The 16,029-nt window shown below is 40.4% G+C and overlaps 1 protein-coding gene across 2 annotated transcripts in view; it reads left to right on the plus strand.

The window, feature by feature from the left end:
* ACOT13 (acyl-CoA thioesterase 13) overlaps positions 1-16,029 on the plus strand; it is a 34,862-nt gene that overhangs the window by 16,991 nt on the left and 1,842 nt on the right. For both annotated transcript variants that reach the window (XM_016955001.3, XM_001171713.7), the window contains exon 2: positions 14,045-14,229. In XM_016955001.3, coding sequence (XP_016810490.1) covers positions 14,045-14,229 — 185 coding nt within the window. The remainder of the gene's footprint in view (positions 1-14,044; positions 14,230-16,029) is intronic.

A 16,029-nucleotide genomic window follows, 5' to 3' on the forward strand; every position in this document is an offset into this window, starting at 1 on the left:
GTATTGTCAGCTTCTTGAGTTAGTTAACCTAAGAACGTTTAGGGGGTTTCCTAAATGTTTTAATGCATGCATGTCTGTTTTTCTGATTAAGATAGAATACTGGGAAATTTGGAAGTGGAGTTTAAACACAGAATCAGCTGCAGTCACGTGTAGGTCCCCTCCTGAAACACAACTCTCAGGCTGTGTTGTAACAACGTATATAATAACTGTCCCTAACTATCTCTCAGGGCTTTTGTGAAAAATAGAGGAAATAATACTTAGACAAATACATTTAATGTTTTCAAATGGCAAATGGCATAAAATCCAAGGGCATACTATTTGATAGTAACTCTTTGAAAGATAAGTTATCCAGAAAAGGATGTATTGGCCTAAGGGGAACTTTGAATTCCTTAAAAATCTGTAGTCATTTTCCTTGGTAAGCTTTCAACAACTTCATGAGTGTGTATCTTCTTGTGATAATCTTGCCATGGGTTGGATTGCCTTTGAGTATCCGGTTAAAATCCTCATACCTTGAACAGACACACGGGAATAGTCATAAACTACATCCTTGCCTAAGTTGGCAGTGATGGTAACTTGCCTTCCAAGAAGACTGATATGCCCGTTGAACCAGATATACAGAGTTTCCCAGAAGTTGCAGTACGGTTGAAGTGTCCAGATTAGTGCTATCTGGTGGAAATACAATGTAAGCTACAATGTGAGTGATATCTGTAGTTATAAATTGTAAAATAGCCATGTTTTAAAAAGTGAAAAGAAATAGGTGAAATTAATTTTAGTAATACAGGTAACAGTATATCCAAGATATTGTTTATCATGTAATCAATGTTTAAAAGTGTTAATCAGGCAGACATGGTCTCATGCCTATAATCCCAGTGCTTTGGGAGGCCCAGGTGGGAAGGTTGCTTGAGGCTAGGAGTTTGAGACTAGCCTGGGCAACATAGCAAGACCCCTTCTCTACAAAAAATTAAAAATTTTCCAGGCATGATAGTGCGTACCTGTGGTCTCCTCTTCTCTGAAGGCTGAGGCAAGAGGATCCCTTGAGCCCAGGATTTCAAGGCTACAGTGAGCTATGATTGTACCACTGCACTCCAGCCTGGTGACAAAGTGAGACCCTGTCTCTAAAAAAAATTTTTTTTAAATTTTTTTGAGTCTTAAATCTTTTCATACTTAATTTTTGAAATCCAGTGTGAATTTTATACTTATAGTACGTCTGAGTTCAGACTAGCCACATTGCAAGTGCTCAGTACTGACGTGGCTACTGGCTGTTAAACTGTACAGATTGATACCACTGTAGGTACTCTGTATTTGCTAATTTGATCTAAAAGAGGTTTTGTGGCTGTTTGTGTTTTGTATAGGCAGAGTTGCTAGGGATAAAGTATGTATTTATGCATAGTAATTCATAAATCTAGTTGTAGACATGGTCTCTTTCCTTTTACTGTACTTTTTTTTTTTTTTTTTTGATACAGAGTCTTGCTCTGTCGCCCAGGCTGGAGTGCAGTGGTGCAATCTCGGCTCACTGCAAGCTCCGCCTCCCGGGTTCACACCATTCTCCTGCCTCAGCCTCCCGAGTAGCTGGGACTACAGGCGCCTGCCACCACGCCCGGCTAATTTTTTGTATTTTTAGTAGAGACAGGATTTCACCATGTTAGCCAGGATGGTCTCGATCTCCTGACCTCGTGATCCACACGCCTCAGCCTCCCAAAGTGCTGGGATTACAGGCGTAAGCCACCGCGCCCGGCCCTTTTACTGTACTTTTTAAGGTAATATTAACTACACAAGCTGTTCTCAGTTGGAGGTGATTTTGCTCCCCGAGGGACACTGGCAAAGTCTGGAGACATTTTTGAGGGACGCTACTGGCATCTAATGGATAGAGACCAGAAGTGGTGCTAAATATCTTACAGTGTACAAATCTGTGCCCTATTCCCCCACAACAAAAAAGTATGCAGTCCAAATGTTCATAGTGCTAAAGTGAAAAGCATTGACTTAGAACAAAGATTAACAGTCAGGCTGGGTACCATAGTGCACACTTGTAATCCCAGCACTTTGGGAGGCCTAGGTGGGAGAACTGCTTGAGGGCAGGAGTTCAAGACCACCCTGGCTAACATAGGGTGTTAGACTCAATCTCAATTTAAAAAAAGGAAAAAAAAAAAAAAAGGTTAACAGTCAGACTAAATGTCCTGCTCTTGATATAAAGATCACTTTTAAATTTGTCAACAAACTAAGTACTGTGGGACTATAAAGAAATACTAACCATAGTTCTTGGCCTCTAGGAATTTATAACCTAGGAATGGAAAGTGTATTGCAAGGAAGAGTCCCATCAGAGGTACTGTTTAGAAAAGGAGTTTCATGAGTGAGTTCAGGAAACACTGATGTATCCTTTTTTAAAAATTTTGGTAAAATACACATAACATAAAATTTAATACCTGTGTTAGTCCATTGGCGTTGCTATAAAGGAATACCTGAGACTGGGTAATTTATAAAGAAAAGAGGATTATTTTGACTCACAGTTCTGCAGGCTGTACAAGAAGTGGGGTGCTTGCTTCTGGTGAGGGCTCAGGAAGCTTACAGTCATGTCTGAAAGCAAAGTGCAAGCAGGTGCGTCAAATGGCAAGCGAGAGGGAGTGCCACACTCTTTTTTTTCTTTTCTATTTTATTTTATTCTATTCTTTTTTCTTTTCTTTCCTTCCTTCCTTTCTTTCTTTTCTTTCTCTCCTTTCTCTCTCTTTCACTCTTTCTCTCTTTCCTTCTCTCTCTCTCTTTTCTGTCTTCTCTTCTCTTCTTCTTTTCTTTTTTCTTACAGGATCTTACCCTGTCACCCAGGCTAGAGTACAGTGGCACATTCACAGCTCACTGCAGCCTCAACCTCCTGGGCTCAAGCAATCCTCCTTGTCTCAGCCTCCCATGTAGCTGGGACCACAGGGGCGTGCCACCACCTCCAGCTAATTTTTAAAATTTTTTGTAAAAACAGGCCTCACTTTGTTACCTAGGCTGCTACACTCTTTTAAACAATCAGATCTTGCATGAGCAAGAGGGGCACCAAACCATTCGTGAGAAATCTATCCCCATTACCCAAACACCTCTCACTAGGCCCTACCTCAGCATTAGGGATCACATTTCAACAGGAGATTTGGAGGAGACACACACCATCTTAACCATTTCTAAGTGTACAGTTTTGTAGTATTAATTACATCCTCATTGTTTTGCAATGATTACCACTATCCATCTACAGAAGTCTTTCCATCTTGCAAAACTGGAACTACGACCCATTAAACAATAACTCTCCATTTCTCCTTGCCCCCAGCTCTGGCTACCACCATTCTACTTTCTGTCTCTATGAACTGACTACTCTAGGTACTTCATATAAGTGGATATATTGTATCCCTTTTACATATTAAAACTTTTGAGTAGTTCTGCAGTAAATAAATATGCTTAACATTATCGTGTTTAAGTTAGTTGCCATTGAAACTTTTCTCCCACAGTAACATGTGGAGGAACATACATTGGGAATATCAACTGATACGCACTGTGCTAGGATCTAGAAATACCATGTGGACTCCAACACACATAGAAATAAGGAAGTGGAATTCCAAAGGAAGGCAAAGTGTAAAGTCATCTTTATGGAAATGAGTGATGAAGGTGAATACCTGAATGAGATGTCAAGAGGAGGAACACACTGGAGAGAAGCAGTAAAGATTTAGGACTGAACCTTAAAGACATACAGGCTTGAGAGAAAGAAAGCATGTAAAGAAGACAGAAATGGTTAGAAAGGTAAGAATAGAATTTTTTTTTTTTTTTTTTTTGAGACAGAGTCTCACTTTATTGCCCAGGCTGGAGTGCAGTGGCACGATCTTGGCTCAACTGCAACCTCTGCCTCCCAGGTTCAAGCATTTCTCCTGCTTCAGCCTCCAGAGCAGCTGGGATTATGGGCACGCGCCACCATGCCTGGCTAATTTTTGTATTTTTAGCAGAGACGGGGTTTCACCATATTGGTCAGGCTGGTCTCAAACTCCTGACCTCAAGTGATCCTCCTGCCTCAGCCTCCAAAGTGCTAGGATTACAGGTGTGAGTCACCGCACCCAGCCAGAAGAATACATCTTATACTTACTATTAATAGAAAAACTTATAGATTTTGGACTGACTAGAAAAGGGCAGTGATATTCAAAATTGATCAACATGATATACAAATAGATATTTTCAAGTTCATTGGTCATTAAAACTGTCTTATGTATAAGCAATACACAAGACAAAATAAGGCATTTTTTTTTCAAAGATCTACGCACAAAAAAATTTGTTGCAGCATTATTTGTGATATCAAAAGTGGGAAATAGCTGGGCATGGTGGCTCATGCCTGTAATCCCAACACTTTAGGAGGTGAAGGCAGTAGGATAGCTTGAGCCCAGGAGTTTGAGACTAGCCTAGGCAACAAAATGAGATCCCATCTCTACAAAAAAATTAAAAAATTAACCAGGTGTGGTGGTGTGTGCCTGTGGCCCCAGCTGCGCAGGAGGCTAAGGTGAGAGGAACCCTTGAGCCCAGGAGGTCGAGGCTGCAGTGAGCTATGATCATGCCACTGCACTCCAGCGTGGACAACAAAGTGAGACCCTGTCTCAAAAAAAAAAAAAAAAAAATTGTGTGAGGGGAAATAACCTAAATGTCCAACCATGGGAGAATTAGTAAAAGAAATCACAGTAACTGCATGTGACTGAGTCCTGTGTTACTATAAGTCACATCTTAAAAATGACTTACTAACAGGAGCATGTCATTAAATGATGTGCACCTTAAAAACTTAGAAATTTCAATGGTTTATTTTTAAAAACATCTACATAGCACTATGTGTCAGGCACTATGCACTTTGTTCATCTGAACTCATCTTTTTATGGTGAGAGATACAATAAAAGTCAAAATACAACAGTCTGGAATTTCACCATATGAATTGGTGTTAAAAACTGATAGGTAAAAAGAACTGTAGAGACAGACTGTAATAGGTAAGTAGGCACAAAAGACATAAATAGGCTGTTCACAGAAAAAAGGCAATAAACATTAAAGGATGCTTAAAAGCACTGTGAGTCTGGCTAATGCAAATTAAAACCATGAGATACTATGTTTTGCTTGTCAGAGTGTAAAAATTAAGGTAATATGCATTATTGTTGAGCAATGAGGGAACAACATATTCATTACTGTTGGAAAATAATCTGGCAGATCTGTTAAATTTAAAATATGGCTGGGCGCGGTGGCTCACACCTGTAATCCCTTTGGATTTGGGGATTTGGGAGGCCGAGGCGGGCGGATCACCAGAAGTCAGGAGTTCGAGACCAGCCTGGCCAACATGGTGAAACCTCGTCTCTACTAAAAATGCAAAAATTAGCTGGGCGTGGTGGTGGTGCCTGTAGTCTTTGAACCCGGGAGGTGGAGGCTACAGTGAGCCGAGATTGTGCCACTGCACTCCAGCCTGGGCAACGAGAAAAAGACTCCGTCTCAAAAAAAAAAAAAACTTTAAAATATATACTCTTAATACCCAGCTATCTAATTTTGTCAGTCTGTCATATACAAATAAAGCATCTTTGTGATGCTAAAAAAAATATAGAAATAACACATTTTAAGAAATAGTTTGATAAATTGTAGTATATTCATAGTAGGGAATACCACACAGCTATTGAAAGAGATCTATATACATTGGGCTGGAGGCTGCGCATGGTGGCGTGCCTTCTCCTTTTGGGTCACTTAAGCCCAGGAGTTTGAGTCCAGCCTGGGCAAAATAGAGAGACCCCATCTCTAAAAAAATTAAAAATAAATAAATTGAGCTAGAGAAATGACTGTGATACATTGGGAAGAGAAAAATGAAAGCTGCCAAGTAATGTATATAATATGATCCCATTTTTGTAATTGAATAAAAGGCAAGAAAAACACGCTTTAAGAAAATTTTGTATACCCTGTGTATATATGAGTAAGCCTAGGGAATGGTATAGAATGATATTCAGCACCGAAAGAGTAGTAGGTAGGAAATTGTACTTCTATGCTGCTTTATATATGTAAAATGAATGTTTTTATTTTTATAATTAAAAATCTAATAAAAACAGTAAGTTAGATGGCTCAGAGATAGGATTTAAGGAATCAGCATACAATTAGTGAAGTAATGAACTCAAGAGTTATTCATATTTTAGAGGAAAGGAATGTGGCATAAACTCACAGCAAATATAACTTTTATAAAATTAATTAATTTTAGCAGTAGTGAATGGATGACCAATTTCAAGAGAAATGATGAATACATTTTCTCTGCCATGGAACATAGTCAAGATTTAGTTCTTTCTATGTAGATCCTCTGAGCTACTGCTGAATTAAAAACAGCACTAAGAAAAAACTGTAGTTTTTACTTGGCCATCCTAGGAGTTCCAGGACTTTGTAGCATACAAAGTGAACAGAGATGATTTAAACTTCTTTGTGCCTGTTTTGTTTTGTATGACTAATGGGCTGTTCCCCTGGCCTTGATTTGCCAGATTTGCATTCCTTCAGAGCATCATCCCCTCCTGGGAACTACCGTACTAGATTCCAAACTGAAGCTCAATTGCAAAAATTCTACACAATTTGCGCTTTCCCTCTTTAAAGGAGAACTGGAAGTGTGAACAAGCATTTTCCAAATCCTCAATCTATGGAAGACAGGATAAGAAAGGCTCCTTCCCTGTCAGCCCCCTTTTCCCAGGTTCAAGGCAGTAGAGAACCTGTGTATGAGAGAAGTCTTGCCAATAAGATCCATGTGATAGAGGCCTTCAGAGCACCCACCTTTATAGGCATTCCAGAATGATTCAATAAAATCTGCCACTTACCAGCCTTTGGGGAAGAAAAATATAGTGATTTCTTTTTTAATCATTAAACTTTGTTTTAGTGGGATAGTAATTGTTTTTATTCTTTTGTAGCATATCTGTCACCATCACCACTATCTCAGTGAACAAAAGCAGTGTTACTTAAGCTTAGCTAACTAACCTTCAGGGAATATTTAATTTAATTCCTGTTTGCTCTTCCCTAGGGCTTTGTTTTGCTTCCCATGGCATTAGTTTGCCAACTCTTGTTATTTTTGGCCTTCTCTTATAACCCTTGCTGTTTTGTACACTCCCTGAGGATTAGGGCAACATCGTAGTCACCTTTGGATCCTCTACCCTTGCCCCATTTGCCTGCCATTTTCACTTATCCTTCAAAGTCCTTTGCAGGTGACACCTGCTATCTCTGAGAAGGCTTCCCTGGCAGCCCCAAATGTCTTCCTCTGATCTACGTCTACACCTTGACTAACTTTTGTTATAGAACTTTCTGTATATTATTGAAAATATCTGCTGATTTGTTTGTCTTCCCTCTATACTTTTTCCTTGGGAGCCAAGTCCATATGCTTAATAACCATTTGTCAAAGGGAACTTTAGTGCCTAGTGGAAGGTGCCCAGTCGAATGCCTTTTACATAGAAGATTCTCCCCATAGTTTGTTCAGTTAGTTGCTGAAGCCACTAAATATTGGGCATATTGTTATAGAATGCTCCTTGTTGACCTTCAGGTTTCAGTGTATTCATTCACTCAACAAACATTTGAGTGCCTACTATGTGCCTACACCCTTACTGAGCCAGAGACATACATTCCTTTAGGAATGTATTTAGCTACTAAAACATTCCTAGTCTAGGTACTGGAGATACATCAGTGAACACAACTGACAAAAACGCCTGCACGCAATGGAAGTTCTATTTTAGTGGAGCAAATCAAACACTAAACAAAATAGGTAAAGAAAATATATAGTATGTTAGATGGTGATAATTGCTATAAAGGAAAATAAAGGTGGAAGATAGAGAGTATTGGTGCAGGAGAACTTAAATCCACCCCCCACCCTGCCCCAAGATGTGTATTCCTGTAAGTTCTTTTTTTAAGAATTCAATTTTAAATCTTATCTGGAAAGATATCACTGAAACAGTGACATTTCAATAAAGACCTGAGAAAGTCATGAATATTGAAGGAGAAGAGTGTTCCAGGAAGGGGAACAGAAGGTGTAAAGGCCCTCAGACTTTCCATTGCTGTGCTTTCCATTGTTTGAGGGCCCCATTAGAGAGGGTTTTAAGTAGATGAGTAACATAATTTGACATCTACAGCTGCTCTTTGACTTACGATGAGGTCGCATTGGGATAAGCCCATCATAAATTGAGATACTTTCAACTTAACAATAGTTTCATCTGAACATAAAGTCAAGGATCATGCTGAATGCATATCACTTTTGCACTGTTGTTTTCTGTCAAGCAGTTTATATTTTCAAAGGAGCATTCTTGTAGCTACTATTGAGACTAAACATGGGGATGGTGGCAAGGGCAGAAATAGGGAGATAAATTGGAAGTCAGTTGCAACAACTCAGGAGAGAAATATATCCTATATCCTTCTGAGTAAGTCCAGTATCAAGTCTGGTCTTTTGAACGACTAGTTAACTCTAAGACTTAAGAGCCAGCAAAGGAGACTGGGGAGTGGCTGGGAGAGTAGGAGGAAAACCAGGAGGAGGTGGTGTCATGGGAGTTAAGGGAAGCCTAGGAAAAGTTCACGACGTCACCAAATGCTGAGAGGTCACTTAAGGGAAAGAGAGGCTGCCAAGGGTCCTTTGAGTTTTGTAGTTAGGTCATAGTTGACCTCGGCAATAGAAATAATTTTAAGAAAATTCATGCCAAACTATACAAACCAAAGTTTCTGTTTGATAATAGTTTTTATAATAAGGATGCAAATTAAAGTGTTGTTGTTTTGGGGACAGGGTCTCACTCTGTCAGCCAAGCTGTAGTGCAATGGCACGATCACAGCTTACTGTAACCTTGACCTCTTGGGCTCAAGCGATCCTCCCCACCCCAGCTTCCCTCGTTGCTGGGACTGCAGGCACATGCCACCATGCCTGGCTAATTTTTAAAAATTTTTCTAGAGTTGGGGTCTTGCTGTGTTGCCCAGGCTGGTCTCAAACTCCTGGGCTCAAGCAATCCTCCCACCTCAGTCTCCCAAAATTAAAATGTTTTGATCACCTGTGATATACCAGGCCTTGTCCTAATTTGAATTTTAATCTTAATTTTTACAAAACCCTATAAGGGCAGTACAGTACATTATCTCTATCAATGGGGAAACCTCAGTTCAGGGTCTTGCCTAAGTCTGCTTCCAGAGCCAGTACTCTTAACCATTAAGCGGAAGCCACCTGTGTAATGAAGCTACTAAAACATACATTATAAAGCAGAAATGCTGGGCTGATAACAGCAATATGATTGAACCATGGTACTTTTATAGCATCTACCTTTCTAGAGCCCCTTGAACATAAATGTCATCTGTGTTTGTTGCTGTTGCTACCCCATCACACTGCCACATCCTGTCTTTTTACCTCCTTTCCTGCTTATATGAAGGTGCATTCATACACTGTCCTTAGACACACCTCCTGTCATCTGCAGTGTCACACACAAAGTTAGCAATGTCCATGGTCAGGGAAAATTGCTTGAAAACAGCCTTATTCACAAATATACACATACAAAATTGTCATCCATTAAGATTGTCTGTTTTTCTTTGTGCTTCTGTAGACAGTCTTCTTTTGGGGGTGACTCACGTGTTTATGTACACAGATTTTCTCATACCATATGTCACACTCCTGTGCTTTAGGCCCATTACAGACACCCTTACTGAGCCAGAGACATACATTCCTTTATCTGTTTAGCAGAGGCAGTGGAGGCAGTGGTGGTGAGCTGCATAGCAGCCAGCAGCAGTTACAGTGATGGCAGTGGCTTATTTGTTTATCCCACTGCTCAGCAGAATGCAACTCTTTTAAAAAAAGACCAGAATGATCTGAGATGCCAAGGCTTAAAGAGAATTCTTGGTTCTCAGCTTCATAAAGGACCATCTCAGTGATGAATAACAGCATCTTCACTGCTGTTATTAGGCAGCCCTTCTCCCTGTCTTTACTGAAAAAGTGAGGAAAGGAGAGACTCTGTGTCATGTGGAGTGTCTCTTTGTGATGAACTGTATCTCAGATGGGAGAGGGAGGGTGAGGGGCTATGGCAACCTGAGTCTTTTTTTTTTTTTTTTTTTTTGAGACGGAGTCTCACTCTGTCGCCTAGGCTGGAGTGCAGTGGTGCGAACTCAGCTAACCTCCACTTCCACCTCCCAGGCTCAAGGGATTCTCCTGCCTCAGCCTCCCAAGTAGTTGGGATTATAGGTGTGCCCCATCATGCTTGGCTGATTTTTGTATTTTTAGTAGATACAGGGTTTCACCATGTTGGCCAGGCTGGTCTTGAACTACTGACCTCAAGTGATCTGCCTGCCTCGGCCTCCCAAAGTGCTGGGATTACACAGACGAAGTTGCATAAACTCATATGAATGCATGAAGTGCAAGGAAGAGACAGCACGATATAAGGCCATATATAAAAGGGACAGATTATTGTATATGTGTGTGTACATGTAAGAATTGTTATGATATACTGAGGAGCCCATTGTGGCAAATAGTGCTGAGCCATAAAAGTTCTTGCCAACCTACTGCAATTGTCCAACCTGCAGGATCCTGGGACTGAACACATCTGGACAGTTCTCTGTATTGTTAGGCCATGGCAGGTAAATTTTTGACCCCTTGACATCATAAAAGCCTCCATACCATCTTCACCAAGACACCTAAGGAATCAGAACCCAGTTGTCTGTAGCAGTCCAGGTGATATTTGAGGGTAGGCTGTTTTGCATAATGGTTAAACCTGAGACATCCTAGTTAAACTTTTCAACAGTTTCTCATCTGTAAAATGGAGATGATAGTATTCACTTCAAACATTGGCAGCACTGAGACAGCACATGTCAAATTGCTCAGCATGGTCTCTAACATGGAGTTAGCTATGTTGATATAACTGAATAAACAAGTGTGTGCCCTACAGCCCATCTTTACCAAGGCTGAGATGTTTTTTTCACAAGGTTCTCTCCCTACTCCCCTTCCTTATCAGAAAGAACTTAGCTTTGCATTGGCCTCTTCCTCAGCAAGACTACTTATTAGCTCTGGGAGGGTGGGCAGGACATTCCTTCATCATCTTCCGTTGGTTTAATTCTCTTATTTGACCTGAGGAGACAAGAATTGAGAACATATAAAGGCATTTATATTGCCATATCAGGCTGCCCAGTACAAAATTCTCTCTATTCCAATGTAAATTTTAAAACAATTTTATTAGTATGTCCTTTGGCCTTTCAAGTTGGGGGGAAAAATCAAAACCAGTATTCTGTACTAGAAAAATCTAACTGACATTTGTCTTACATTTTGTCATCCCAGCCAAAGTTAGGTAATCAAATGGAACTTTAAGAACTAAGCTTTACTGAACAAACTGTGCCTTAAAATACACTAAAACTGAGGCGCGGTGGCTCATGCCTGTAATCCCAGCATTTTGGGAGGCCGAGGTGGGTGGATCACCTGAGGTCAAGAGTTCAAGACCAACCTGGCTAACATGGCAAAACCCCATCTCTACTAAAAATACAAAAATTAGCCAGGCATGGTGGCACGCACCTGTAGTCCCAGCTACTCAGGAGGCTGAGGCAGGAGAATCACTTGAACCTGGGATGCAGAGGTCGCAGTGAGCCGAGATTACACCACTGCACTCCAGCCTGGGTGACAGAGCGAGACTCTGTCTCAAAAAACAAAAACAAAAACAACACATTAAAACTACCTTTGCTGTCTACAAGCCGCTCGTATTTAGTTCTATTTCTTCAACTGCCTGGCTTTTTCCCTTATCTTCACCTGGATAACTCCTGCCTGTTCTTCAAGACTCAGATGTCGTTCTCCAGGAAGCCTTTCCTAATGTCTTTTCCCTGGAAATATACATTTTTAAAAGTTAGATATCTTTACTCCAAGAAACCTGTATTTATTCTGTCTACAACAGTTTCTTCCTCTGCAGTTTTTGTACTTGTCTCTTCCTTTAGACACTGAACCCGCTAAGAGCAGGGATTAAACTTCATTCATTTTTTACATTGCCAATGCCTGCTATAAAGAATCACATAAATGTGTGAATGAGGTTAAGTTTACACCTTATTCCTGCTCGGTGTGTATTATTAGTTTATGAGGACATCTTGTGGCTAGATCATTTATTGCTATAAACAGACGATCATAGGCCAGGCGCGGTGGCTCACGACTCTAATCCCAGCACTTTGGGAGGCCAAGGTGGGTGGATCACCTGAGGTCAGGAGTTCGAGACCAGCCTGGCCAACATGGTGAAACCTCATCTCTCCTAAAAATACAAAAATTAGCTGGGTGTGGTGGCATGTGCCTGTAATCCCAGCTACTTGGGAGGCTGAGGCGGGAGGATCGCTTGAACCTGGAGGGCAGAGGTTGCAGTGAGCCGAGATCAAGCCACTGCACTCCAGCCTCAGCAACAGAAAAGGACTTCATCTCAAAACAAAAAACAAACAAAAAAACAAAAAACAAAAAACCCAACAACAACAAAAATCCTGTTCTAAAATTTATTTTTGACATTGATTTACCTGTTTTGCAAAACATGACATAATATTGTTTAGGATGTTTTATATCGCGTGGTTCTGTTTTCCTTCAGGGCCTTCAACAATAAAACCACTAAATAGGTGGTTTGTGAAACTCTCAAATGTCTTCCTGGTGGGAGTCATACCTAGAGGTTACTCATATATAGTTAGTGATTGGGAGATGTGAAGGTGGAAAGACCTACATCTACATCTCAGTTTCCATCACATCTTGGGTGATCTTGAAAATAAATCACTCTGAATTTAAGTTCTCTGCAAAATGGATGTTGTCTCTTCCTTACTATATAGTATATGTAAAGTGCTTGGCACAGTGCCTAGCATATCAAAGTGCCTAATAAATGGTACTTATCTAGAATATAACCAACCATTTAATGCTTGAGACATCCCCCTACTCCCAAACACAACAGACACACCAAATACTCATCCATATTCTTCCTGAACACCTCTAGTGAGGGTGGAAATTACTGTTTTGGATGCAGCACATTCCACTCACAGCTCAGCTCTAACTTATACCATGATATTATACCCTGATGGGTTTTCCTAGTAATTTAAACACAAATATATAAGAAAACTTACCTTTCCATAAGTTGCCTTTTTAAAGATGTTTGATATAAAAATCATAAATTCTTTTTTTTTTTTGAGACTGAGTCTCCCTCTGTCATCCAGGCTGGAGTGTAATGGCATGATCTCAGCTCACTGCAACCTCCACCTCCCGGGTTCAAGCGATTCTCCTGCCTCAGCCTCCTGAGTAGCTGAGATTACAAGGGCACGCCACCACACCCGGCTAATTTTTGTATTTTTAGTAGAGACTGGGTTTCACCATGTTGGTAAGGCTGATCTCAAACTCCTGATCTCGTGATCCACCTGCCTCAGCCTCCCAAAATGCTGGGATTACAGGCGTGAGCCACCGTGCCCAGCCAAAAATCATAAAATTTTAAATGCATTGTTGCATATGTTTATCTTTCATGTAATACTTTTTCCTTATACTTACTATAAATGGGCCAACACCTTAAAAGCAGTAACTTACTTTGCTGGATTTTATTGTTACATTTACACTTTATACTAACATGGGTTTATAGTATAAAAGTTTTTTTTAAATGCTAGTAACTCAATGACTGAATTTGTCTTTTAAGTTGAACTGTTCATTAAGTGACTTAAAATGTTATTATTATTCTGCTTGTACAAAACTAGGAAACAACAAATTAAACCTATAATGAGTTAACAGATCTCAGCTGGGTGGCTTTGTTGGCGTCAAAGGTCCAATGAGACATTAAAAAATGCCAGGCGTCATACATATGACTGAAAAGCTCAGACTGAATGTTTAATTTCTGCAGAGGAGTGAAGATCAGCAAAAACTACTATTTTTTCACTAAACACTCCTTTTTCTTTAAAAATAACTTGCATAAGGGTTAATTTCTATCAGAGATTGGCAATTTACTTGAATTTCTGAGTCAACTTTTTTCAGAAGATTCAGTTCAATCCATTGTTCTTCATGGGCTTTTTTGGCTTTTCTAATTCTACAGAATGAATGTTCAGGATTCTTTTTTTTTACACTTAGATTACTCTTGTCTCTGCTGCTCCTGGGAAAGTGATTTGTGAAATGAAAGTAGAAGAAGAGCATACCAATGCAATAGGCACTCTCCACGGCGGTTTGACAGCCACGTTAGTAGATAACATATCAACAATGGCTCTGCTATGCACGGAAAGGGGAGCACCCGGAGTCAGTGTCGATATGAACATAACGTATGTATCCAAACTGTATTCCAAATACCTTCTGTGTGATAACTGTCTAAACAACTGAGACTAAACACATTTATATTATTAGTAACGCATGAGATTCAATTAGCTGCTTATCTCCTTAACTGCACCTATAGATTTTGTCCTAAAATATTCCAGCCTTAAAATCTAGAACTAGAGCAGTTAATTTGCAAGTACAGTGTGTATCAATAGTAAAAAGGGAATGATCCCAAACATTCAAAAAAGCAACATTCAGCTTTTAATGTGTATACTGATGCAGGGGGAAAAAATCACAAACTGATGGCTCATAACTGTTTCATACAGTCCTTAAAAGTGCCATTCAGGGCCAGACGCAGTGGTTCACACCTATAATCCCAGCACTTTGGGAGGCCGAGGCAAGAGGATTGCTTGAAGCCTGGAGTTCGAGACCCCCATCTCTACAAAAAATAAATATTTAATTTTAAAAATACCACTTATAACACTATGAAGATTGTATTGAGTACATACAATTCAAAGTAAAGTTAGAGTTCATATACACATTATAATCTTACTCTAACAAACTGAACACCATTGCTGGGGTTTTTTTTTTTTTTGGACACGGAGTCTCCCCATCACCCAGGCTGGAGTGCAGTGGCGCAATCTGGCTCACTTCAGCCTCCGCCTCTGGGGCTCAAGTAATTCTCCTGCCTCAGCCTCCCTAGTAGCTGGGATTACAGGTGTGCACCACCATGCTGGGCTAATTTTTGTGTTTTTAGTAAAGACGGGGTTTCACCATGTTGGCCAGGCTGGTCTTGAACTCCTGACCTCCAGTGTCCACCCACCTCAGCCTCCCAAAGTGTTGAGTTTTAAGAATGGGCAGCAATCCTGGATCTCTCCCTGTGACTACACAGACATGTTCTGTGAGTTAAACTACATGATCAGGGAACAGTGCCCCTCAGGGTCAAACTTCCAAAATGTAAAAAACTCAATTCCAACATAAACTGGTACTACTGCAGCCCCATTCAATAAAGAAAGAGCTGGGCACAGGGATTTAGTTTCAAGACAACTGCTTTTTCCACCTAAGCAACAAAAATGTAACTAACTGAGAGGTCAGGTTGAGAGAGCCATTGTGAGTAGATATGAGGGTAATGGAAATAATGTAGGCTTTTTTTTTTTTTTTTGAGACGGAGTCTCGCTTTGTGGCCCAGGCTGGAGTGCAGTGGTGCAGTCTCGGCTCACTGCAAGCTCCGCCTCCCGGGTTCACACCATTCTCCTGCCTCAGCCTCCCGAGTAGCTGGGACGACAGGCGCCTGCCACCATGCCCGACTAATTTGTTTGTATTTTTAGTAGAGATGGGGTTTCACCGTGTTAGCCAGGCTGGTCTCAATCTCCTCACCTTGTGATCTGCCTGCCTTGGCCTCCCAAAGTGCTGGGATTACAGGCATGAGCCACCGCGCCCAGCCAATGTAGGCTTTTAAGGAATCTAAATATTTTATCAAGTTTACTTAAGAAACATTCAGTCCCTCTTCATGGGAATAACTTAAATTGAGGGTACAATAAGCAAATTACAAGATGCAGCCAAATGCTCTTTTTGAAATTAAGATGTACAGAAAAGAAAGGCTCTGCTTATGTTACTGGTGTGCATATTCAGCAGTCCTTATTTCATGTGGTAAGAGGTAAGATCAGTAGATGACTTGATTTTCCCTAAAAATCTCTATTAAGAGCAGAGAGATCTTCAAACCTAGCACTGCATTTCATGATCTACTAAGGTACTTTTGCCTTTAGAACCCTAAGGAATTTTCAGTAAGTCAAACATAGTTTTGGCCT

This window comes from Pan troglodytes, chromosome 5, assembly GCF_028858775.2.
Source record: "Pan troglodytes isolate AG18354 chromosome 5, NHGRI_mPanTro3-v2.0_pri, whole genome shotgun sequence".
Classification (NCBI taxonomy): domain Eukaryota; kingdom Metazoa; phylum Chordata; class Mammalia; order Primates; family Hominidae; genus Pan; species Pan troglodytes.